The sequence below is a fragment of the Mastacembelus armatus genome, chromosome 22 (assembly GCF_900324485.2).
Source record: "Mastacembelus armatus chromosome 22, fMasArm1.2, whole genome shotgun sequence".
NCBI lineage: Eukaryota > Metazoa > Chordata > Actinopteri > Synbranchiformes > Mastacembelidae > Mastacembelus > Mastacembelus armatus.
Window position 1 is genome coordinate 13,712,552 of NC_046654.1, and position 26,199 is coordinate 13,738,750.

The 26,199-nt window shown below is 41.1% G+C and overlaps 2 protein-coding genes across 5 annotated transcripts; one reads left to right on the top strand and one right to left on the bottom strand.

The window, feature by feature from the left end:
• Positions 1-25,977, top strand: tfb1m (transcription factor B1, mitochondrial). 3 transcript variants are annotated; one of them, XM_026299659.2, is made up of 10 exons: positions 1-181; positions 611-742; positions 1,825-1,972; positions 2,506-2,657; positions 2,866-2,974; positions 3,067-3,218; positions 3,310-3,429; positions 21,623-21,750; positions 22,741-24,021; positions 25,832-25,977. In XM_026299659.2, the coding sequence occupies exons 3-9, from the start codon at positions 1,837-1,839 to the stop codon at positions 23,006-23,008; spliced, it is 1,065 nt and encodes a 354-aa protein (XP_026155444.1). In that variant the 5' UTR covers positions 1-181; positions 611-742; positions 1,825-1,836; the 3' UTR covers positions 23,009-24,021; positions 25,832-25,977. The 3 variants fall into 3 exon arrangements, with proteins under 3 accessions (XP_026155444.1, XP_026155436.1, XP_026155452.1); XM_026299651.2 differs by having other exon boundaries at positions 2-181; positions 611-733; XM_026299667.1 differs by lacking the exons at positions 1-181; positions 611-742 and adding an exon at positions 832-996.
• On the bottom strand, positions 12,136-15,481 carry LOC113125974 (claudin-20). Of its 2 annotated transcripts, none has more exons than XM_026299680.2 (2): positions 15,277-15,481; positions 12,136-14,629 (listed from the first exon to the last, which is right to left on the bottom strand). In XM_026299680.2, exon 2 carries the CDS (start codon positions 14,451-14,453, stop codon positions 13,725-13,727), a length of 729 nt encoding a protein of 242 aa, XP_026155465.1. In that variant the 5' UTR covers positions 14,454-14,629; positions 15,277-15,481; the 3' UTR covers positions 12,136-13,724. The 2 variants fall into 2 exon arrangements, with proteins under 2 accessions (XP_026155465.1, XP_026155473.1); XM_026299688.2 differs by having other exon boundaries at positions 15,379-15,476.
• Positions 25,978-26,199: the final 222 nt, after the last annotated feature.

A 26,199-nucleotide genomic window follows, 5' to 3' on the forward strand; every position in this document is an offset into this window, starting at 1 on the left:
ATTCCCCCAAGGTCAGCCACAGCAGGAGACAGAACTGCCACTCATCTGCCAAACCCTGGAGAGGAAGGGTATTTCCATCTCCCGCTCCGACACTCATGGCTTGGTGTGGAGCCACAGGGTTCATTCCAAACAACTGTGCACCCAGCATGACAATGAATTTCTGGCCTGCAGTGGACTGTAGGTATGTAGACTGTTTATCAGTTTAATCAGAAAAGGTTTCAGGTTAGTAAAACATGATGGTGATATCAAAAGCAGAATTTTTAGCCTAATGACAGAAGGTTTGTTTGTTTACACTACTTAGTTACCTAAATGCTTAATAATCACCTTGTTTCTTGTCCCTTATAAATGTCTGCGTTTGATGATATTAAATAATAGCTGTGTTAATTCTGTTAAATGTCTCCTCATGACATGTAATATTCCTACTTTCCACCATAACTCATTAAGAATGCTTTAACCTCCTGAGTAATAATAATAATGACACCATGTTACTTAATTGATTAACCAAAAACGCTCATTGCAGTTTTGGTGTAAATACATTATGGTCGCTCCAATGTCACCATCTGCTGGCTGTGGCCCATCATTACATCAACATTACTTTGTTTTTATCAAGGGCGAAGCAACTCTACGCTACTTCAACTTGATTGGTCGAGGTTAACATCCTCGCAGCCTCATTGGTTGCCCAGACGTCAATCGAATGACGAATGAGGAAGTAAAGAAGAAGAAAACGGAACCGGTGAGAAACGTGTGTTAACGTTTGTGTGTTTTCAGCGTCATTGCGTTGTTTGTCGTTTGTTCTCGGTTTTATGTCGGTTTTAAAAAACGGTGTAAGTTGTTCAGACTGAATTCAAAGGCTGAAGGCCCGGTTCTGCTGAAGAAATTAGGACAGAAAGCTAACGTTAGCTGCATATGCTAACAGCAGCTGAGTGGTTGTTAATGTCAGTGAACGTGTCAGCTTGAAATATCTGGACGTTATGTCACAAATGTCCTGACCATGAGGTTGTTATACATACATATATTGCTAATTATACTCTGAATCGTGCTAGTGTCTTTAACGTTACTGCTAATTAAGGTCAGGCCGATTGATACCAGCAGTTAAAATGTGAACAACTCAGACATAGTGTTTTTAAAAATGAGCCGTAAAAGGGCAGTTACCACATACTGATATCTAATTGTTATTTATTGATGTGACACCACTAGATGGTGCACGACATCGTATTATAAGAGTCACTGACACAGGTACCACTTCAGCACTAATCGTAGTGTTTATTGTAAATCTGTCCCACGAGTTAAGAAGTGACTGGAGCTGCAGTTTGCCAGAGCTGACAGGGGTCTGTAGTTTAAGATCAAGCTGTTCTGCAGATTTTAAAGGTTAAAATTAAGCCCCACTGCAGAATCACAAAACATGCTTTAATAACAACATGCCATTTCCTTTCACTGTGTGCTATTCAAAAGTTTACTGCTGAATTGAAATGCTACAAAAACATTTTTTATTATACTGTTGGCAGGTTAGTTTAAGCCACCAGGAAATGAATGCAAGTCCTCACAAGTGACAAAAACAGCTTCTATGCCTATACACTGTGAGGACCACTTTAAGTTTTATACCCTGAGACCGAGGACATTTTGGCTGGTCCTCACTTTCTCAGGCGCCTCCAAAGAATAGTTTGAGGGTTAAGGTCAGAATCAGAATAAGTTAAAGGTTTAGCATTGGGGTTAGGTATTTAGTCATGATTATTAAAGGGTCTCGGATAAGAGGCTGGGGATTTATGTCAGTGATTGTCCTCACAAAGCCATACAAATGTTCATATATGTGGTTGTTTTTCACAGTGTCACACCTGAATGATGGCAGCCTCAGGGAAACTGGCATCTCTCCGTCTGCCTCCCTTGCCTACTGTAGGTGAGCTGATAAAGCTGTACAACCTGCGAGCTGAGAAACAGCTGTCCCAGAACTTTCTGCTGGACTTGAGGCTCACAGGTTAGTCTTCCTGAATCCCCTTTTCTTTCTCTTTCCATCTGCAATGCAGCAATACCTGCTACCTCCTGTTCTTTGTTGCAGTGTCTAGACTGAGGTCACGGTGATGTTTCATAGCACACTTGATTGCCCAGCTCTACACACTCTTGTTTCAGTGCATTGAAAGCGACGGGCTTTTCTGTGTGGAGGAGGTTGAGTAGATCTGCTGCTAATGTGAATAGACCGGGTCAGTTGTTTACCGCCCATGCAGCACTTGAGCCTTAATATAATTATCAGTGATGCAGTGCAGCTCTGATCTGCTCTGGTGTCCTTGAACAAGGTGAATGTTAGATTAATGCATCTCCATCACACAGAGCCTGGTGTCGCACCGTCACACACTATTAATCTCCTATTAGATACTGATTCTGATGTGAATAGACAGTATAGTTTCATTTATATGATGCATGAGTTGTACTAAGTTAGTATATAATTGTTACAAAATGAATAGTGAAATACATTCCTAAAACCAAGTTAGTCATTCATCTGAATCTTTTCAGACAAAATAGTGCGTCAGGCTGGCAGTTTGAGGGATGCTCATGTGTGTGAGGTCGGTCCTGGTCCTGGGGGCCTCACCCGCTCTATCCTTAAAGGCGGTGCAGTGGACCTGTTGGTGGTGGAGAAAGATTCACGCTTTATTCCTGGACTAAAGGTAAATTGTGCATTAATATTAAGGTTGGCTAAATGTTATTAAGCTCAATTCAGCAGGAAAAGCTCTTAACAAATTGCATGAAACCTTTTAATCTATTTTTAACTGCAGCATTGTTAGACATCTGCAGATTGACTGATGACAATACAGCTTTTTTCTGAACACCTTTGCAATTTTCTCATTTAGCTTTACATAATGTCCATTTTCACAGCTGTTGTCTGAGGCAGCACCAGGGAGGTTGAGAATTGTCCATGGTGACATACTCAATTACAGAATAGACCGGGGTTTCCCAGCAAACATCTCTAAGCCATGGGAGGAAGGTGAGAATATTAAATTATAGAAGCTTATCCTGTGGTCAGCATGAGGTGAATGCACAATGGAAATTTGTGTCAATGTCTGTGTGGTTCTGTAGATCCACCAAACCTTCACATCATAGGGAATCTTCCATTTAGTGTCTCAACTCCCCTCATTATTAAGTGGCTGGAGAATATAGCCAACAGAACCGGCCCTTTTGTATACGGACGCACCCAACTCACACTTACTTTCCAGAAAGAGGTTGTACAGGTGAGTGAATGATGCTTTCTCTGTTTGATCTTTTTTTTTTTTTTTTTTTTTTGCTTTGCTTTTACATAACCTCTTTGTCCTCTCCATCCAGAGGTTGACAGCCAGCACAGGTAGCAAACAAAGGAGTCGTCTGTCCATCATGGCTCAGTATCTCTGCAATGTCCGCAACTGCTTCACCATCCCTGGACAGGCCTTTGTCCCCAAACCACAGGTATGACTTAAGTTGACAGTAATATTTAGCTTAACAGTGACAAACAGAACCAACAAATCAGTGGGGTATCACACTGGACTGTAACTCAGATAGACTGTTTTATAACTTTTGCAGTGCATTGGCTAGAGCTGTAATATTGCTTTCTACTTGAAATTTTTATCTACTTTTTTTCTACTTTCTACTCTTCATTTGTTTCAATCTTCAGTACCAGTATTGGAAAAGTGGCAGATGGCCACATTACTATTTCACAGTTCTTACCCTAAGATAACGTACGAGGACAGGGGCATCCTCACATCTCCTAATCTCAGCTCCTCATCTGGTCCCATGCTCCCGTCAGAGTCCCTCATCATTTCACCACCACTCATCTCTCCCTCACGCTTCTTGCTTGAAGGCTTCATTAAGACTCGTTGAATCAGTGTTGTTTCTGTTCTGTCTTAGGACCCTTTCTAGGTTGTAATGATGCCTAGTGGGTATTGGAGATGTGGCACGATCACACTATGCCTTGTAACGAGGGCCTGGTTCTTTTTTAGGCCCATTTTCTCTCTCTGTATCTTTCATCCCATGTGCGTACATGAGTGAGACGTTCACTGTTACATAACATGAGAATTCATTGGCTTTTAAAAAATTCTGGGTAAGCATTTATAGTAGCACTAGGGGCACCTTAAACAAATAAAAACACTCCTGCCAATAATTTAAATATCAGCTCTATTGAGATATACTTGAAGATTACAGTCACATGTCTTTTAAAAGACTCAGGAGGACTCTTACATCTTTGTACAAATGAAACCATGTTTTATTTTTTTGTCAATTAAAGCATAGGTCTTAGGTGGATGTCAGAGATGGACTGTTTGTCACATTAAGATGTCGTAGCTCTTTAGGAGATCCACTGTTGGTAAATATTTAATCTCCTGTGTGGAATGAAATGTAGCAGAGTGAATGGGACCATTGGTGATCGTTCATTCTCTTAGAAGATATGGCTCCCAATGATTATTTCATCACACTCTGCTGCCTTTCTGTGCATTTTTTTCCCCCTCTTCTCTCTTATTTCTGTGTGTATGTCAAACTGTGCCTTAATGAATTTTCAGCATGCTTGTCTGTGCTGAAGATGTGTGCATGGATGTTATTGTGCATAAATGTGAGCAGATTAGACTCACGCTACACACACGTGCATACACTGTAAATAAATCTGGCCTCCGACATGCCCGCACAGGCCATCCATCCCCTCTAAATGTTTTAATGGGCACTTGGTCAAATTGATATCATTAGGAGAGATGATGGCTGTTTGATGAGCAGGCCTGCTGCAGCCTGTGTCCTATAAAAGATCTGCGAACACATAGTATGTTAATGCCATTATACTCTGCATTGTGCAGACCTATTTTACTAGTATGCCATGTAGTGTGATTTATAAAAAGCTTGATGGCACAGAATGGTTTACTGGTGCACACCAGAGTAATTGCACAGAATTGCATGAACAATAAAAATGCTCTACTTGATTTACGGGACAACATCAAAGCCTCTTTGGAGGAGGGGCTGAGGTTGTGACATGCAGGAATATAGACGTCTAGCTGGACCAGTGGTCTGTCTATAAAGAGGGCATAAAGACTACAAAAATACAGAAGAATATTTTCATAGCATTAAAGCAGAAGTTCTGACGGATTCTGTCTTCAGTGTGTGTAAATTGAAACACAACTGGACTTTCTGTTAGTCTGCTGTTGGCAAGTGTTTGTCATGCCTGAGCCTAAGGCTTTCTGTTTTTGGCATTGGTTAGTCATGTCTATCCTTGAGCATGTCAACTCAGTCATATATTGATAACATATTTCTGTGATTAGGAACATTTCTGTAAAAATAAAAAAATCACTGGTTGGTCAGTAGTTTAGTTGTCTTCCCCCACGTCACCAGTGGCAACTCTGCCACACTAAAGTGGATAAAATGTGCAGCAGCAGGTGCTATACAACACATGGCAATTAGTGGAGTGTGAAAAACATCTGAGGTGGTTTAATACTGTGTAATCAAACAAACAGGAAATCAGAAAGAGCCACTGGAAAAAAAAAAAAACAATGAAATTACTGAACCTTTCCAAATAACCATGATGAGAAAATAGCATCAGTAAAAGGCAGGTGAAGGGAAACAAGTGCTGATTGGCTGGATAATTTGAACCTGGCCAGGAGCTGGCCAGTGTAGGATAATAGGATAATAAGAAGGAAATGTTAAATCCATTTTACATTGGCTGCTACTGGGGCTCATATTGACGTGGGGTGGGTAGATAGGCTCTCTTATCTTAGCTGTTTAATCTGTCTGTCTTGTTCTTGTTATCCCCAGACTGCACCCTTCTTGTGTCACATTGAGTGACTGAGATTGTCCTTGAAGGTTTCTGAGAGCGATGATTGGCTGATTTTGGTGGTGTTCCCTTAGGCTCAGAGTGCCCTAGGTCTGTACTGCTGAACATCACACCTGCCTCCCTTTCCTTATTAGTCACTCTCATTCTCTTAATTTGCACATAGATGGACAGATTGAGTCATCTTTAAATTTCTTCTGTCATTCACTTTTTGTCAGAAAGACTTTAAGGAAGAGTGTAGAAGCTGCATTTCTGGTGTTGTTTTTGTCATTATAAACATTTCTAATTTATATTCTTGTCATGGGCCAAGGAGTTTTAGAGTGCACACTGCCATTAAGGCATCTGCATTTTCAACACATTCAGCCATTCAGATTTGTCCTTACTGCTTCTTTACATTGAAAATAGCTGATTTGCAAAGAGTAAATCACATTTTGGACAGTCGAGTGAGTAGCATCAACTTCAACATCAGCAAGTCTATAAATGGGTGCAATATATGCTCTATTACAAACAACCTGCTGTCTCTTCTTTGAGGAAAGGCATAATACAATGAAATTGAAAAGGACAATGGGAAAGAGGAAAAAAAGCGATAAATAGGTAGTAAAAGTAAAAGATGGATGGCAAGAAAACATTGGAAACTGACTAAAACCAGTGTGATAAAAGAACAAAGGCAAGAAGGCAAAATGTTTTGAGTCTAAAAGAAAATAAAACTGCATTTACAGTACATGTGATGTATGAAACAAAAACTAGAAAAGAGCGTAAACACAGCCTCCTCCTTGTGGCTGCAGAGCACCAGCAGATTCATGACAGAGATCAATCTGGAAGGAGAATGAGGCGTACCTCCAGCAGATGGTTGTCTGTCCCAGTCATCAGCCCGCTCTGAGTAATGGCAGCATCCGACAGTACCCACCAACTAACTGAGCCGCACAGGAAGAGAGCCCTACAGATGTTCGCCTTGTACACAGTTGTCCACCAAGAGCATAGGCCAGATGAGCAGAGCCTAAATTAAATTTGTTAATGCTGCATTGAACATCCATTATGGGAGGCAGTTGTCAGGGAGAGTTTGGACTTGTGTGGTAAAATTGATCAGATATCACTGGTATTTTTAGCTTGTGATTTTTGTGTCAGGTATCAATATAATATCTCTTAAATTCAGGGCGTGTCAGTATAGACTGGCTGAGTCCATATTGCAGTGGCCAGGCTCAGTGATCGATATACTCACTGTGACCTGGAGCAGCCCAGATCTCACCTCAGCAGAAAGAATGAGAAACAACTCAGAGGGGCTGGGCTTCTTTTTCACCTCCCGCCACATGTTCTACAGGCAATTCATCTAAGTCTTTTCCTTTCTCATAAACGGGGTCAAACATACTATCAAGAGTATCGGAGAAGTTATTTCAATGACTCGTGCCAGTACAGTAAAAGCCTGAAGGCTTGTTCTCAATACATCACAGACCCAAGGTAAAGAAAAGCTAAAAATACTCTCCTCCTCCCAACTCCTTAAACAAAATGCCGAGGTTTGCAGAGTTGGCTTATGAACATCTCCAGAGATGAAGTGCTCCTCCTAACAAGAAACTGCGCAGAGTTTGTTTAGATTCAGGGCTCAGAGTTTAGTTAGGGAACATACAAAGAATAGAGACAGGTATTTTAAAGAATAACACTAAAACCCTGGTTATATCTCAAGGAAAAAAGTATGTCATTAGTGGTCTTGTAATACAGTGAAATGAGAAGTAGAAAAAACAAGCCTTGCCAGAATATTAGGCATGAAACTATAAGCTATTAATCTGAGAGTTAAGTTCACTAAGTGTCAAATTTAGTGGGTGCTGTAGACAAGTCCGATTAAAAAAAAAAAAATCATTTGCATTTACTTTGTCCATTTGTGAAGTATGCCCTCTGTATTTGGTTGTCACTGTCTTCCTGAGCTCTCAATAATAGTTTTTAGTTTGCTCTAATAAAGACAATAATCTGTAATACATGATCACAATCTCTTTAATTTTCATTGAGGTGTAGATTGCAAAAAAAAAAAAATTCCACACCCTCCAAACATTTAAACTTCCTCACCTTCAGCTTATCGAGTCCTTCAAGCCACACAACCAGGCTCGTGCTCGAAGCTGAAATATTAAAGGGCCTCCTTTGAACTGTCAGCATGTATTGTTTTTCTACACGCTCTCTTTTGTCATCTCCGTTGCTTTTACTGCCTTTCTCAGCAGTTTACTGCACAGCCAAGGTCATTGCTATTATTCCCCAGCCTTGCATGAGTACTGGGACCAGAGTAGGGTAGCTCCAGTAAAGGAAGGTCATAATCCCTTGATGTTGATGACTGCATTATAAATCTAACTTGACCCATCATGAACATAATGGCTGTCCAAGACCGCCAAGACAAAGAACAGTTAAGTACGGTGACATACTAGAACATACTAGAACAGTTTGGGCATCTGCGTTTTAAGTAATGTGGTGAAGGTTAGTGGAGCTGTGGAGAGCAGTGGGATTACAGCTCCTTAACATGCCCTGATGTCTCTCACTCTGTGTCTGCTGGAGTGGAACGCTTCTGTGAGCGGTCATCACCTCATTGCCTTCAACATGTCCCATTTTTTCATCTGTGGCTGATTTTTTTTTTTTTTTGTTTGTTTTTTTTGGGGAAAGGTCATTTGCTGGCCAAAAAGGTCAATGCAATAGTCTGTGATTTTGATGGGGCAGCAGAGTTCAAAGAAAGTCCTGACACGTGATTAACCCCTGCCCGAAACTGACGAGCACTCACCTCCCTTCATCTAAACTCACATTCCAGATCTATCACAGTGGCAGCATGGGGTGAAAGCCTTTGATGGAAAATGTAGGTTAAATACACAGAGGAGCAGATCTTATTAGCGTTTCCCCATGAGAGGACTAGTTATTTGATCTGCACTCTTGTTGCATAACCAAGAGGAGTGGGAGAATGAGAGAGAGCCTTGAATAATCCATGTTTGTTTCAGGAAAGCACATTCTCACTCACTGTCGACGAAGCTCTGATCAGTTGTAACAGAGACCCGAGTGCTCCATCTAAACTGAATAGTCTGTATGTCACAGTATTAAAATGAAGAAGATGCTGTACAGTTTTTCTGATTTACATTAAACATACATCAAACCAGCTCTGCTTAAAGCTAAAGACATCCTCAGGCAGAGTTGTGCAGACTTGGAAAATTCAGCACAGAAGTTGTCATATTTATGCCTTTTATTCTGCTTACCTCTTGTTTATGTTAAGTTTGTAGAAGAAAAATCTTTATAAAGATAAACTTTATTTGGCACTTGATAAATTATATTTCCAGGATAGGCTATTATTAGTTTTAACAATTCTGTTATGCCTTTAATTTTATACAATAAAAATGCTGTATCAAAAATAAGCATTGCCAAAAAAAAAGTATAACAAACATTTTGAGGGAATGTATTTAACAGGACTTTTTATAGTTGAAAAATACATTTGTCAGTTGTGCTGAAACTGTTTTTAATATTATTATTGATTAATCCAATTGCCAATTATTTCCATGATTAATCATTCAGAAAATAGCTAAAAGATGGCCATTATTATTTCCTAAAGCCTGAAGTGATGCCATCACATTGCTTGTTTTTTATAACCAATAGTTGAGAACCCAAATATATTATTTCATTTCTTAACACAACTGAGTAGCTAGAACCAGTGAATGTTTCCCAGTTTAAATTAATAATTAGCAGAATAGTCACATATTGTTTTTCTGCTGTCGAGTGAGCAATTAGTCGACTTGAATGTTTCAGCTCTACTTGTCAGTGTGCTCTAGTCAACAAACTATTTCATGGAGACACGGTTATTAAATTACCAAAAATATTTTTGGTATTTCTGTTGTTGCTTTCAGGATATACACAGAGAATATCACTGATGATCTTGTTACAATGGCACCTGTCAGTGTGTGTGGAGTATATTAGACAGCATTTATTTGGTTGAGTGTTCCCGGTGTGCTGTGGTTATTGATCAAAGGTAGTCTAAGGATGGACAAACAGTGAACCAGCAATAGAATCCATTTTAAATTTCATCCACTCTTTTCAAAAGATTCCTTCTGTGTGAATCTTTGTTAAAATGGTTGAATATGAGAAACACTGTACATTCATCAACATTCAGCAGCTATAGTGATATCACAGCTAGAGTGGGATGGCTGGTAACTTGTCTAAAAAAATATCTCTAACTTGTCCTCAGGACAGTTTTCACAACTTTTACCTCTGTTTTTTTACTGAATGGTAAACAAATGTGTGCCCTTCCTGACAGTGTAACATGAGTGTCAACCACCTGCAGCATTGACTCTTGTGTACACTTTATGAGGCAGTGTTCATAATGTTATGGGTGCTGTATATCTGCAGTAAACTAATATCTCCCAATGAATTAGTCAATTTATCAATCTAGATTCAAATTAGTGATATATTGCATAATCTGTTTGTCACACAAGCTCTTCTATATTTGTTATGTTTCTTTATGGTCATCATTAATTATTTTTAAATGGTTGAACAAGCCAAATGGGATCCACTTCTTTTTATGCCCATCTCGTACTCTAATTTAGTCATGTGTCTCATAATGCCGTCATTTCAGTAAGGAGTGACTGGAACGGTTGTGGCTTTAAAAGAAGAATCCCTTTTCAAAATCCATTTGCACATAGTAATGTTTTATGGATGCATATTTTAGTTGAACCGACCCTGCTTTATTCTTGGGTGCTGCACATGAGCAGCCTGCCTGCCTACACTCAGCACAGCCTGTACCAGCCAATAGTCTGTAGATTTGGCAGGAAGATGAATACTATCTCCATCCTTATCAGTCACACACATAAAAGCACACATCGGTAGGTGTGGTGTTTTCACAAAATAGTTTTATTGGTAAAAAATAGAACTACTCGCACAAGCACATTGAGACAACTGTATCAGAACTTGTGAACTGTTCATCATCACAAATATGCTCTGGCAAAGTAAGAAGTGCTAAAGCGTCCACAAAAATAAGCTGCAGTTATCAAAATGATAAATCCATATCTTGGTACTGTATATGCAGGAGAGTTGTAACTCTTTAGATTTCTAGGACCTAGTCACTTTGCACTCTAGTCATTTATAAGCTAATGTAATTGCGTGCTGATGATCAAGCTGCACAGCCCAAAAAAAAGAGAAATCTGTAGTTTCTATATCCCTGCTCTTCTATTGTACAGGACCCCCCCTCCTTCTTTTTTCAAAATTACCAGCACTGTTATGTATTTGTACTGGTCCAGAGAGCTCGGGATGTTCAGTCATTTGAAACAAACTGCTGCTGTCAAATAAAGTAACACAAGTAGAGGTGCACTGAGTAGTCTTCTTATAAAGAAGATATACCATGGTGCTGTATCTTATTTTGAAACAATCTGAGGGAATTCTGATTCCTCAGTAGAAACAACATAAAGGCATAGATACGTGTGTACAGTTGTCACAGACCTACAGTGAACTTGAATTCCTGAAACAAACGCATTATTTTTTTTGTTTTAGAAAAAAAAAAAAAAAAAAAAAACATACGTATGTCTTACCAATGAAACACTCCTGCCCAGTGCAGCCTTGCTGTGCTTTGGGAAATGAGGAATAAAGAGGATTTAAAATAACCCTCGAAAGCTGCACTGGACTGTACACAGGCATCTAGCTGACTTGAGATTTAGTCTGGCAGAACAAATCACAAATCCATAAAACATTTGCTAATGTATAATTCATGTACAAACAACGCAATAAAAAAATAAACAGAAAGAACTCCAGATAGTATTAAAATGTGTCATCATGAGACAATTTGGCACATTCTCAAAACACATAATGTGTCAGTATTAGCTGATGACATGGCACATTCTTTAATTTTATTGCATTGGTTATGGTGCCTGGTCAGTGAGTTATTGTCAGGAGGCCAGTTCTGTCGGCTTAGGTCTGTGCTGGGCAAGATGGCTAAGTCAGGGTGGGGTAGAAACTTGGCCCTTAAGGGCTGCCATAGCCGGCAGTAGGGCCCACAGAGATGCCCGTGGCGTGCCGGCAGCAGCCTGCAGGTGGCGAGCTGGGCTTAGCCATCTGCTCTCCCCCAGGAAGCTGCATGTCTATGAGAGAGAAGGAGGGATTGTGCACTTCTATGCATCACTGCCAAGGCTTCTCTCAAGCACAAAGACAATATTGCTCTGATATTCTTTCCTTAAAAAAAAAAAAGTAGACGCACTCTGGAATATGACTGTTTAAAATCGTAACAGCGCTACTGACACATGAGTAGGTGGGGGTTTTGTTTATGTGTGCTGGGCTGCCATGCTTTCAACATGCATCAGCATTATTTTGCTAGGGATCAAATCCATGTGACATGTGACACAAGCAGGACAGAGGCGGCGGTTAAAAAAAAAAATTAGACTGACAAGCAGGAAACAGAAGAATGGCGGCATAGTCAAGTGGGTGCAATTTTAGACACCGAGACCTTCTGCAGGTGCAGACTGGTAGCATACGCGCAATGCTGACGCATTTGGAAAGCAAGTCACATATGGAGAATGACTCAAACCTTTTTTAGCTGCCTGCCACACAGCTATCTATTCAACCATGACTCAAGAAGCTTCTCCCTCTGCGCTTACTGTTTTGCCTCTCTCCCACTGCACCATTAAACCTGTCTTCATCCCTGCTGGACAACCTGCACTGTACAGGAACCATGGTAGGAATGCTACCTCATGTCACTCTATAGTAAAAGAGGTTAGTGGAGGTAGTGTGAACACAGGGTCTGATTAGAGCTTATGGAGCCGTGTTAAAAAGAAAGCGATGCCCTTCAACCCCCAACCTCATATGAGTGACTGACAGGCACGTGTCCCCAGACAATAAAGACATTTGAATGGTGATTTCTGTTTCCATGGCAGTGTGGAGGAGGATGATGGGAGTGAAAAGCACATGCAAAAAGCTGGCATGTCTGAGTGTTTACAGTACACACGAACACACACAGGAACGTGTGTAAGTGTGTGGGTGTGCATATCTGAGAGCATGCAGGAATGGATTGGGATGGGTGGCTGCAACTTACAGGGAGGATGTTTTTGTCTGGATGGAAATATAAAAACAGCATATCAGATAGTCCATTCTGCTGAAGGATTCAGGGGTTTCTAACAGTTTCTCTCCATCTCTTTCATATTTCCACCTGCAGAGAACGAAGCAGACATCTATTTGTCTGCATTTTCTGTCTCAAATCCAGCTCAGCAGCCCACATCTACTCCTCCTGACAGTCCTCTTTTAAGAGTTACAGCAGGGTTATGTTTCTACAGCTTTTCAGGCACAGGCATTGTGTGGCTATTTTTCAGTCTTCTACCAGGCATTCCGCTGTATTAATACACAGACAGGCTCCACACAGCATGCTTTAGAGGCAAAATATCAACATCATTCTAGTAGCTAACAAAAATATGACCATTTATTTCAATCAGTTCCACATTGCATTCTAGTAGCTAACTATACAAAAAGACTAAGATGGCTTGCTATGAAAGGACTTCCACCTACTGCTCTCTGGCATTATAATGCCTATTTTGCCAAATGGGAGTGTACCAAACGATTGTAAATAGCAGCTAAATGATTGCTTTTTTCTTTTAGTTTCAAACCTTTGGCGAAATCTACATGGAAGCTTTCCTTATTTGCTTAATCCATTCCCCAGGGAACTCTTTCTGTGATTTACTGATCAAGGATGTCTGCATTTGGTTAGCGGCTTCCTGCGACTCTGCAGCACTTTATGCCGGCTCCCCATGCATTCACACCAGGTTTATTCCAAGGCGCTGCTTAGGGAATACCTCCACTGCTTGTGCTTGCAAAACAGGAAAAAAAGAAGAGTAAGATCGAGGAGAAGGGAGAATGAATTCAAAGTTCTTGCCCTCCTCCCTCATTTCTCCACCTCCATCTGAAGCAGTCTAATGGGTAGCATGGTTTCCACGTAGGCTCCTCTCCCTTTAGCCGTAGTATGCACAGCACTGGTTTATTACACGTAGTCCTGCAGGCTGTAGCCAGTCTTATTGTCTAATGGTGAGAGAGAACAGTATTGGTGCTGGAGCTCCTGCTGCTGCTGGAGAAGCTGCTGCTGCTGCTGCTGGAGCAGCAATTTGTCAGGGGGAGGGAGCAGGACCAGGTCCTGGGGTCCATGTCTCTTCCCCGAGCAGGACATGCAGAAGATGGACCCCCCCACAAAGAGGAATCCTGCCGAAACAAAGGCCACATATACAGCACCCCCAGGCTCGAACTTATTGCTCTCAGGCACACTGGAGTCCAGGAAGTTGGTGATGACCTCGTTGGTAAACCAGGAAGCAGGCACCAGACACAGAAAGCCTGCAGTGACAAAACAGCCACCACTGGCAATCGCAGCATGCCTCTTGGAGCGCCGTCCACCTCCCCATCGAGTGCATTTTAGTCCCAGGGATGCGAGACAGAGACCCATGGCAGCCAGTACGCAGCATAGCACCATGGTGGTACGGGCAGTCTGCAGGTACGCAGGGAGTGAGAGCACCGAATACTTAAGCGTGCAGCTGAACATGCCTGTGCTGTACCATGTGCAGTCCATCCACAGTCCCTGCATCTGTGAGATTGCTGTAATGATGTTAGAGCCCACATCTGCACTGACCTTCCAGTTGGGCAGCAGAGTTGCCACCATGGCACCCATGATGCCCAGCAGTGCTAGGACAAATCCAAATATCTGCATGCCTGTGGAAGCCATGCTGCTTTTAAAGTCTGTGATGCTGCCGCCTCAGCCCTTGTCCTCACCAGGCGGCATTCACCCAGCTCCAGCCAAGCTCGTCAACCCCGCTGCCCAGCCGCCTCTCTCGTTTGGTGGTGTACCAGCTGCCAGACAAATCCTCAGTTCTTCAGCTCTTCAGCTGCAGCTCCACTGGACTGGAGGAGGGAGACAAAAACAAGAAATTGAACTGTGTGGTTCATCTCGCACTCCCACCTCCTTGCTCCCCCTCAATAACCTCACAGGAGCGCAGACTTTCTCTGGCTGGAAACAAAGGACAGCAGGAAGCACGAGCAGTCAGAGCTGGCTCGGGCTGACTGTAGGTAAGCAAAACACAGAGGATTGTTGTGGATGTGTGCATTTTCTATGTGCTGCCTTCTCCCTTTTCCTTAACGGAGCCCCATAGAGCTGTTACTGGAGAGGGAGAAATGAGTTAGTGGTATTTGTAATGCTCAATGGCTATGTGGACTTAAAGCTGCAGTGCCCTCACACCACTCATATACTGGATTTTCCAGCACTTTGATTTATGTGCGCTTCATCTGATAAACTGAACCGACCTTATTTTTAAGAAAAACTTATTTTCAGGTTATATTCTAGCTATAATTTACTCACCCGCTAGGATTAAACCAGTGAATCTACAGTTTAATATCATTTAGTCGGACTTTCAACCCAGTACATTGTGGTCTTTCTTATCCAAATGAACAGGTCGTTACGGCTTCGAATAAATAATCTCGGAGCTCGGGCTGATTGTTTGCTGTTGTTTTATGATCCAGGGGGGAAAAGCGATGTAGAAATAATCCCTTACCCCGGCTGGTGCAGAGCTGGCGCTGACGCGTCACGTTGTTCGCGGTGGTTCCTGTAAACACACACTGAAACACAGCAGACTGATCCAACCCGGACCTCTTACACTCGCTCAGACCATCCATGTCCTTAACGGCGGCGTCTGACAGACCATCCCCGCCCCGTAGACCACACAGACTCCGGTAGACCCGGGGAGAAATAAGCGCAGCGCTCTGGCTCCCTGTTTCTCTCCATAGCTCTGCCTCTCTCTCCTCTCAAAGGTGTGTGTGTGTGTGTGTGTGTGTGTGTGTGTGTGTGTGTGTGTGTGAGAGAGACACATTAGCCAACTTTACTCTGTTTTTTCAGAATAATAATGAAGTCTGTATTAGTTTGAATCCCTGCTCTATTTACCTTTTTAAATATGATTAATTCACCACATATAATCATAACATCAACGGGAAAACAGCCCTTTAACTAAAATACATAGCTAGGTACTCTATAACTACACGCTAACATTAGCTAATGTTAGCTAGATAACTGACTAACTCAGGCTTGTCTGAACCAGTTTTATCAGAGCTGCTTTCTCCCAAATAGTCAAATTTCCATTCATCCATCTTCTATACCCGCTTTTTCCTGAAAGCCAGGGTCACGGGGATAGTCAAATATACAGTCTTTAAAAAACAAACCAAAAAAATAAATACATTTTCTTACTAAACTGCTCACTGTTCATAGTCAGCTAACATTAGGTAAGCTAAATTTAATAATGATACAAAAAAAAAAACACTTATAATTGTCCAAAAATTTAATTCTAAAATTAAATGTCCTCTTTCCCCATCAATGCACCTAACTCACTGCACAAATGGGGACATCATTCACCCAACATAGGCCTGACATGAAGTTTTGCAATAATGCTATATAATGTAGCTGTTTTTAAAAGATAAGAAATGGCCAAGATGAAGGTCTTGAGACAATTTCCAAACATAGCCCAACAACACAATTTGGAAAGATTTATCAAATTAAGGTAGGAGAGGACAATCTGCTGTCTTTATGACCAGGGCTGTGAAGCTGTGTTTGTTTATTTGTATGAAACCAGAGGTGTGTATATCTCACCATGCCAAAACTGGACCCTCCCTGGGTCATCATCTTCACCAGGCATCAGTCAGCAGGAGACTAAAGCTCACAGCTGCTACCCTGTCATTGCCTGTCTTTCCTCCCTTCGTTATAGAGGACGTATAACAAAGGAAGTGCCTAAGATGGCCTTGATTCATGAATGACAAAGAGGACAAAACTGAGAGAGGGGAAAAAATCAGACTGTATTAATAGACCTGATAACACTGGAAACAGATCTGTGTTGCTATTTCTTTGCTGCATGGGCAGATCAGCAAAAATAGCCAGCTGTGGCAAGTTAATCTTCCTGTCCACATCCACCTTACAGTTTAATGTCCGGGTATTGACCACAGTAATGTTCAACCATTACATGTAGGGACTGCATTGCATACATGTTGGTCGCAATTGATTAGTTATTGATCTGATTGTTTAAGGTGGCCCAATGCTCTTTTCATCCCCACTGTTTTTTCTTTATCCCTTGTTGTTTTTGTTTTTCTTTGCAATTTGCATTTAGTGTGTTGGTGTCGACCTTCAGCACTATGTTCTCAGAGATCCTTGTGGGATACTACTGCACTAGAAGAGGTTTCTTTTTCTTTTTTGCAGACACACGTGTGTGTCCAGTCTCCTTGTAACCAATGAGATCCTAAGTGCTGATGCTGATGTTGTTCCATGGGGAGTAAGATAAATAAAAAATAGATTGTAGAGGGGATGGATGAAAGGAGAGGAAAAAAGGTGAAAGAATAATAAAATGCCATCAACATACACCCGATGAGTGTAGATGTGTGACACTGTGATGCATAAAGATGTTGCAGGCTGTTATAAGCGCAGTCCCCTTTATTTTATCACCTTACAGCAGAGCTCTCTTGCCTTTCTGCAGCATAGCTCTGAGGCACGGCTGAACCGGCCACACTACCGTTTTCCCTTTTACCCACAGGAGGGGCTTTTATCGTTCAATTTGCATTTTCCTCTTTTATGTCCTCCTTTTGCGTAATTGTCTTTCGTGCTCATCGTCTTGCAAAAACGGTTTGTTCACAGCGGAAAGGCAAGGTGTTGTGTGATAGCCGTGAAGTCGCTGTCAATGCAATGTTGTTGTGGAGTGCGGCCTGGGTCCAGTTTCACCATACATAATATGTGTAAACCTGTCTCAGGCAAAACACTTGTGACATGTTGTGAAATTACCAAGTTTGGTTTGGTTAAGGAGTCTCTCTAATGTACTCCCATTTAGACTGACTCCCAACTGACCAATGTGGAATGGTATTTATGAGTTTTTAAATATCCTATCAAAATTATTTTTCCCATGTTGTCCTTATTTTCTGTTCCACTGTTCCAGTAAATTTCACATTTTTGGGCAGAGTTCAAGCTTCTCTATGAAGCTTTAAGGAACTGATATTGTCAAAGATGGCTCTATAGTCTTGAATGTCCGGTGTATGTGCTGTGGGCATTTTCATGGGAAGTACACCGGGCTGTCTGCACGGGAAGTGAAAGCCCTTCCTTCCCAAACCCCTCTAGCAACATCAGCCTCGTATATTCAGTGGCATTGACTGCTGCCTTCTCCGCTCTGAGGGACTGTCTTCCTCCATGGATGTAATGGAGGTTGTCTTCTCAAGGTATTGTCATGATTAATGCAGTTCTTCCCTCTTTGGTTGCAGGATGTCGGTGAATTTTTCTCTGTTCTATTCCCTGGCTGTATATAGCTTCCTTCCACCCCCCCTTCTCTTTCTCAGAACATGCCATTATGTAAGCACAAGAGTTGGTGGTTCAGGTAGCACAGGAGCTCGTGCCCCGGGGCCCCTGCCATCTCATCTTGGTTATGCTTAGAGGGACATGACAAATTACTGCTCACACACCACTGGGCAAGAACTCATCAAGAAAGAGACACTGGAGGTGGAAACAAGGAAAGGGTAACTGGAGAACCATAGGGCAAAGCTGGAGTAATAGAGTTCCCTGCTGAGCTTTGGGAAGGTCAGACATATGAAATATGATAATACACAAGTGACTGTTTTTGTGTTTGAACAAAATCATACGTGACTTTTAGATGGAGTTTAGAGTAGATTTTCAAACATGAATAGGGGATGCAGCACTTACAATACCTTACTTTATTATAGAAATTCATATTTAAGGGGACAGGCTGGTTAAAATCTATGTAAATGTTTACAGTCTTTGTTTTCTGAAATTAGTGGAGATTGAGAGAATCAGAGCAAGACTTTTCATGAGTTTGAGTACACAGTGGTGTGAAAAAGTGTTAGACCCCTTCCTGATTTCTTATTTTTTTTTCATGTTTGACACACTTTGTTTCAGATCATCAAACAAATTTAAATATTAGTAAAAGATAACACAAGTAAAGACATCACGCAGTTTTTAAATGAAGGTTTTTATTATTAAGGGAAAACAAAATCCAAAACTACATGGCCCTGTGTGAAAAAGTGTTTGCCCCCTAAACCTAATAACTGGGTGGGCCACCCTTAGCAGCAACAACTGCAATCACGTGTTTGCGATAACTTGAAATGAGTCTGTTACAGCGCTGTGGAGGAATTTTGGCCCACTCATCGTTGCAGAATTGTAATTCAGCCACATTGGAGGATTTTTGAGCATGAACCGCTGTTTTAAGGTCATGCCATAAATAAGAAATCAGGAAGGGGGCCAACACTTTTTCACACTACTGTAGATCGCTACATAACAAACTGATTTAGAGGCCGAATTAGTGTAATGCTTCATTTGTTTTCCCTGTTAAATACAATTGTTTCTTTAAACCTTCAATAAATGATTACTATGAGAGCATTTCCAGTTTCTGTCAGCTCTGTATGTTATCTATAGCTCTGCCATCCTTGGAAAGAAAAAGGGACATAGGTGAGGGGTCAAAGTCTAAGCTGGAGGGTGGATATTAAGCATGTCAGATAAAGTCAATAAGTCAGTCTGCTTCCCCAGATCAGGATCTCCCACCATCAAATGCAAGGTGTTTTAGGGGGAGGGCAGGGGTTTGAAGCCATGTTCATAGCACCTCAGTGGAGGGCCCAGGTGACAACACATGATTTAAGATGGAGTTTCCTTGCATGTTGAGGCTATCAGGGGAAGGATTAATGGTGGGGAGTGGGATATATTACGGTGGTGCTACCTAGTGAAGCTGTGTAGCAAGGCCATACATAAATCATAACAGCAAAGTGACTTGGACAAGCTGATGTCTGAAATGTTGCTGCCTGTATAGTTCCAGTATCGACTTTCCTCTTGCTCCTCTCTTAAATCATCGAATGTGGAATATAAATGGCCTAATTATTCCAGCAGAGAGTGAAATTAAAGGCATTCCCTTTTATTGCTTCTTCCTAACAGATGTGGGTCTGATCTTGCATCATCAAATCACAGAAACAGTTTGCTAATTCAGACATAAAATCCTGACCAAAATCTTGAAATGTTGATGTGACAGGTGGAGGTATTAATTCTTGAAATGCTAGCCTCTGTTTTAAACCAAACAACGCAGTCATAGCGCTCAATACCCTTGACAACACCTGCCACATGGCCTTTGTATTTCAAGTGCATCATGTGAACTCAAATGTAGTTAGTATATTAATAATAGACTTACTGAGAAGTCAAGCCCATTACTGACACTACAAATAAAACATGAAGTCATCATTCAATGTTGAAATGCTCAACATGACAAAAATCAACATTAAGCATTATGGGTTCACTTAACGATACATGCACTTACAGCTTCAAACCAAAACATCTGTTCTTCCTTCTATTTTGAATCTTCTAATGCTGAACCCAGAAGCTTTCTCTGCACCATTATACTGTATTTGAGGCAGTGCCCACCTTTACCGTCCCATTAAATGCCACTGCAGCAGAATGCTCAGCATCAGCCGGGCATCCTGGACTACAGAGATCTACAGATCTGATAAGAGATAGTGCTGCGGTTTACATGTGCCCCTGGACGCTTCCTCAGTTGTTTGATAGAAAAGGGCAATCTAAACAGTTTATTAGCAGTTTATTAACAAGTTCTCCTTTCTTCCCCCAATTATCGATGACTAGCCCAGAAAAAGTAAAAACCTGCTGTGAATGAGTGTCTCCCAGTCAAGAAAGACAAGTTTAAAAGATGCACAAGGTGAACATATCTGTAGGTATGTGTTTTTTTTTCTGTTTGTTCTGTCTTTGAACCTTGTTAACATCCTGTGTGAAACTGCATGTTTCCACAGTTGATACTTCTCTTCCATTTATGTGTCAGCCTATTCCACTTTGAGGTCCCAAATTCTTGCCTATCATAAACATAAACATGTTTTTTTTTTGTGTGTATGATATATAAACTGTCTTTGAGGACTCAAAGCCAAAAAACACCTAAGGTCAATGAACTTATTAGATTCATTTCTTTTATTACAAACAACTGATGTTTCTCCTTGGAGCCCCATTGTCTGCTCACCCAGTTAGAGTACAGTCCCTCTCTTGAGAAGTAAGGCTGTTACCAACCATGGAAAGGCTGACAGGCAACTGCTCTGCTCTACTGTCCACTATCTGACTGTGCCATTGCCACAATGTGGAGTCTCATTCATTGACTATAGCTATAAAGCATTGAATAACATCATACGAGACACCCTTGAAAGATAACTGCCTTTTTTGGGCTGCCGTTGCATAGATCTAGCTATTCAGAAATGGTCTTTTAATGTATTTTGGTTCTTTTGATCCCACCAGGGTGTTCAAAAGGTACAGAGAGCAGTCAGTACTTTATAGAAGAACAGTCAGTAGAGTGAGGAGATGTGTTGATATATTGTTTATGTGATTACAAGGTGAAGGAGAGCAAGGGGGCTAGGCTCTGCTGAGTCTGATATGATACTTCAGTGGTGTGTCATGTTAGTTTAGAAAGACAGTGGAATGAAGAGTGAGTCAGCCATGTAGGTGCAGCAAAAGGAAGAGAGAGGAAAGAAAGAGAGAGGCTCAGTTTCTATGGTCTGTCACACAGGTGTTACTGTGGCAACTGGTATCAGCTCGCCAGCTAGCCATGCTGCGTCATCTTATTTTCTGCTTTCCTCTTTCATCTCAGTGTGGTTATCCTCTACCTTTCTCTCTCTCTATGTCCTGCCTTGTACATCTCTTGCCATTTGTCAGGGAACCATTCACTTGGATTATTCTCCACACTTCGCATTCTCCTGACACGACTGGTCATTCTTGTCACTTTTTTTTTTTCTACATTCCCATGAGCACAATCTATGAAATCTAGTTTTAAGGCATTTACTAAACTCTTGTATATTGGTTTCTTTTTGCTGTCTCGTGTGTGTGTGTAGGTGGATGTTGGAGTAGTTCACTTCACCCCTCTGGTTACACCCCAGATTCAGCAGCCCTTCAAACTGGTGGAGAAAGTCGTCAGGAACATATTCCAGTACCGCAGGAAGTACTGCCATAAAGGAGTAGAGTAAGCACTGTAGCAAGACTTAACACATATCTTTTTTTTCTCTGTCTCGTTTCCACTTTTTAATCGTGTCTCATTCTCGTCTATCGTTCACTTGTCTACATCTTTCATTCTCTGTGTTCTGACAGCTGCTGTCTTCATCTGGTCATTAATTAAAATGCTTTTTGAATTGCTTTTCTTTCGCACAAAGACCACTCTGACAAATGAAGACGCAACTTTCAAGGCTTTCTGTAGCCTCGTTCTAAACAGCAGAGCACCCTCAGAGCCCTGTTGAAAACCACTAGCAACAAACCCACACGCATGTGCACACTGCCCATCGCCCCCGTGCCTGTTGGAAAAGTGTATGTAGGCCCGGATAACAAAAGAACACTGCTGTGCGAAAGAGAGCAGCAATTATGAGTCATTGAGGTGGCATAAGAAGACGAGGCAGCATATTTTATGTAACTGCAGTGGGCTGGCAGCAGCACCTCCAAATTGGAGAGGAGGCAGCAGCACAGAAGCTCCCAAAAACATCTGTAGTACAAAGTGTTTGGAATCGGCTATTGCTCACTAAGCTACAGAGAACGAATGTAGAACATCTTAGGCAGGGTCTTTGAAAATAAAGGGCTACATCTCTGCATTGCATGTTCTCCAGAGCTTTTTGGGGTGAGAGCTAACAAAAAAAATGAAAATTGTAAATTTCAATTAAACCTGATCTCTTTGTGTCAAATAAGTTTGTGTCTTTTTGTGTTTTTTTTTTCTTTCTTTTTGTGTCAATGTCTAATATCTCTTGTAGTACGGTGATGGAGGAAATTAACAATTCATGAGCTGTTCTAGCCCTTTGTGTGATTTCCATTAACTTCACAGATTTGAAATTATTGCTGAGGGATAATTTCTTTTTGTTTGAACTTGATAATGGTATTAAACTTGTATGATCATAAAGATATCAAAGTCACCTGAATGTAGGAATCTGTGCTTTCTTAACTTTTTCTATTTTTTTTTTCCCCCCCTCAGAAAGTTGTTCCCTGAGGCGTGTCGTATGGAGCTAACACAGGAGATGATGGAGAAGGCTGATGTGGACCCCACTCTGCGCCCTACAGAACTCACCATACCCCATATCAGGGCTTTAGCAGATGCCTACGCTCATCTCTGCTCCCAGGAACCCAGTCTCCTCAGTTATGAGTTCAGAGAGGAGCTCAGAATGAAGCGCCTCACTAGGCAAATAAACACACCGATGGACTCCTTTACAGGCACGCCAACAGGCACATCACCCAGCCCTTAACAACTCTGCTGAAAAAAAGAGGAGCCCACTAATAGCCTTTTTTAGCACAGGGAGACAACAGACCGCTCTTAGCTGTGACATTTCCACCTGGCATCAGCATACATTTTTAAAACGTTTTCCCCTGCACCCAGGGAGCAATAGAATAGTAGCACATGGAATCCTGGGACAAAGACAAGAACCACAAGACAGATAAGAAGCCTGTGCATTTTAGAACATTTCTAAAACCTTCTTCCAGGATGGGACAAATCAGAGCAGAGTCATGTGTGTTTTTTGGGAAAATAAAGAAAGCATGGAAGTTACCCACAATAGCTCTTTTAAAGCGAGTATCTCTTTATGTCTCAATTCTTCATATCCAACTCACGCAACACCTTACCCTGTGGGACCCCAAAGAAACATCAGGCTTTTTTCAGAGTGATTTGGAGAATGGAAAAAACATCGCAGCACCGTATCCAGGCCATTTTTTTCTTCCATTATGCACTTGGGAAACTGAGCTTAAAGCAGCAAAGAAAGTTCTAGGAATTTGTTTTTCAGGAAAAGGGTCTGTGGTAGGATTGTGTGCCAGGCTTGACTTGCCAGCGGGAGAATTCTCTTAGTTTTGAAGATTGGTGGGTGTTAAACTTCAAACACAATAAGGTTTACATTAGATTTACACAGCAGACAGTTATACAGCACTGCCAGTGGTGACCATGATGCTGTCTTTTACCCAGAGAGCTCACTGACCCTAAAGAAGCAGAATGTGGTTTTGAATTTGGGATATGCTTTTATTTTGGTAGCACTCTGGGAAGTGATTGGAAGGTGACGTCACACTTAGGGGGCGGTAATTAGCAGTTAGATGAGATACACCTGCACTGTTGTAGCGACCGTCCTTTGTTTGTTTGAACAGTATAATAAATATCTATCTATCTACATTTTTGTTTCTAAATCATGTTTCATCTGCACAAAAATAAAAGCCAGAGCAGCGCGACTAGATCTCGAAGGTGGACCTGTGCTTGAATCCAGTCCTGCAGCTACAGGTGAGTCTAACCTCTTTATAAAACACTGACGCGTTTTGTATCCAGGCTGTGTGTGATACCTGGAATTGGTCATGTGCTATTTTACACCGATCAGCCATAACATCATGACCACCGACAGGAAAAGTGAATATTACTGATGATCTTGTTACTGGGTGGGGCAATGTTAGGCAGTAAGTGAACAGGCGTAGGGATCTAAGTGACTTTTATAAGGCCTAAACTGTGATGACTGGGTCAGAGCAAACCGCGGGTGTGTTCAGTACCGAGCAAAAGTTGTCTAAGGAAGGACAAACGGTGAACCAGAGTCGCCCAAGGCTCACTGATGAGAGGGTTGACCTGTAGATTAAACTTTTAAATTTCATTCTAAATTTCATTCTAAATTTCATTGTCTTTTCGCATGCTCCCATTTTGTTCGAATCTTTGACCTGGATAAAAATGATAAAGACTGGCCATTTATCTAAAAAAATATAGACTGTCTCTAACTCATCCTCACGGCCGCAGTTTGCACACCTTAGACACCAGTTTGTCACTGAATAGTAGCCAAACGTGCGCTCTTCCTGACAGGTTAACTACAGCACATGCGCAGTGAGCTGCAGACCGACAGTCTGAGGCAGTGGTCATAACGTTATGGCTGAGCGGTGTGTTCTGAGCTGGTCACGAAAGTATAGGTTACTATTGTGTTTTTCTGAACAATTTTTTATTATTGTTGTTAGTAGTAGTATTTTTATTGAATCTGTCAGTACCTCATTCAGAGCCCAGTATCAGTAAAACTATACCTTTCCTGTCATTTGGTTAGTATTCGATCAGTAGTACATCATTTAAAATGTAACAGGTAAAAGTTTCTGACACAGTAAAACAGTATAAAAACCCCAGTTATACTTAAGTATAGTACTTTAGGAGAGATTTATGCAACATTATGCTGTGATACTGCATGTTATGAAAAGATGTCTTGTGATAATTGTCTCAGAATAATATAGAACCAAAATGATGCCCCATATAGAGTACATGATGAAATGAAGCGTGGTGATAAATGCTCCTTAGTATAGGATGACATGAAAGTTTTGCCTTAGTGTAGAATGTGGAGAGAATTTTGCCTTAATGTATTATGTAGTAAATAAAAAATATGCCCTAGTATAGTCTTACATGCAAATTATGCCTTAGTATAGCAACCTATGTGGGATACAATCATGTCTTAGTATAATATGACATGGAAATATGTCTTAGTGTAGAATGTCAAAATTATACTTAGCTATATTGTGTAGTCAGAAATATGCCTTAGTGTGTGTGTGTGTGTGTGTGTGTGTGTGTCGTGGTAATTATGGCTCAGTATAGTATGACATGAAAGTTATACCTTACTGTTTTGTGTTGAAAAAGTTGGGCTCATATAATATGTGGCAAAAATATGTCCACTGAAAATGTTACCTTATTATACTATGAGTTGAACATGGTGCATTAATGTAATATATGAAAGGAGAATATGCCTTAGTATAATATGTCATAAAAAATTATGCCCTGACAATGTGTGTCATTAAAATATCTCTTGCTATAAAATAAATATGCCTTAGAGTTGTATGTGGTGAAAATTATGCTTTACTATAGTGTTTTGCCATAATTATGCCTCGGTATAGTATGACATGAAAGTTATAGCTTAGTGTAGTAATGAGTTGAATGTGAAAGTGTTTCCCTACCATAGTATGTGATAAACAATGTATGCATTATTATATGTAAAGTAAAAAAGTGCTTTATGAAATATATGTCTACCTTTTTTTTTTTTTTTTTGTTTTTTTTTTTTGTTTGTTTTGTTTTGTTGCAGATCAATACCTGTCCTTGTCCTTGTGGAGATACTATGGGCTCAGCTGGTAACCTTGGTTATATGCACACGTTTGTGTATTAATTCAAGCACTACATCAAAGCTTTTACCAAGTCTTTCTTCAAGTGACTGTGGCCCACTTCTGTCAGGTAATTATTTATTCTACTGAGGATACCTTTTCTTACGACACCAAGATACAGAAATGTATATTTCTTATGACAGCCAATCAGGGACCAGTGGCAAGTCTAGTCCTGGGACTGTGCCTGAGATGAGACATACTCCTCAGCACTGCCTTACCTGTCACTAGAACATACAGGATATGCAAAACTAAAACTGACAGACTTTGTAGGGCAAGTTGAAAGCACTGTTCT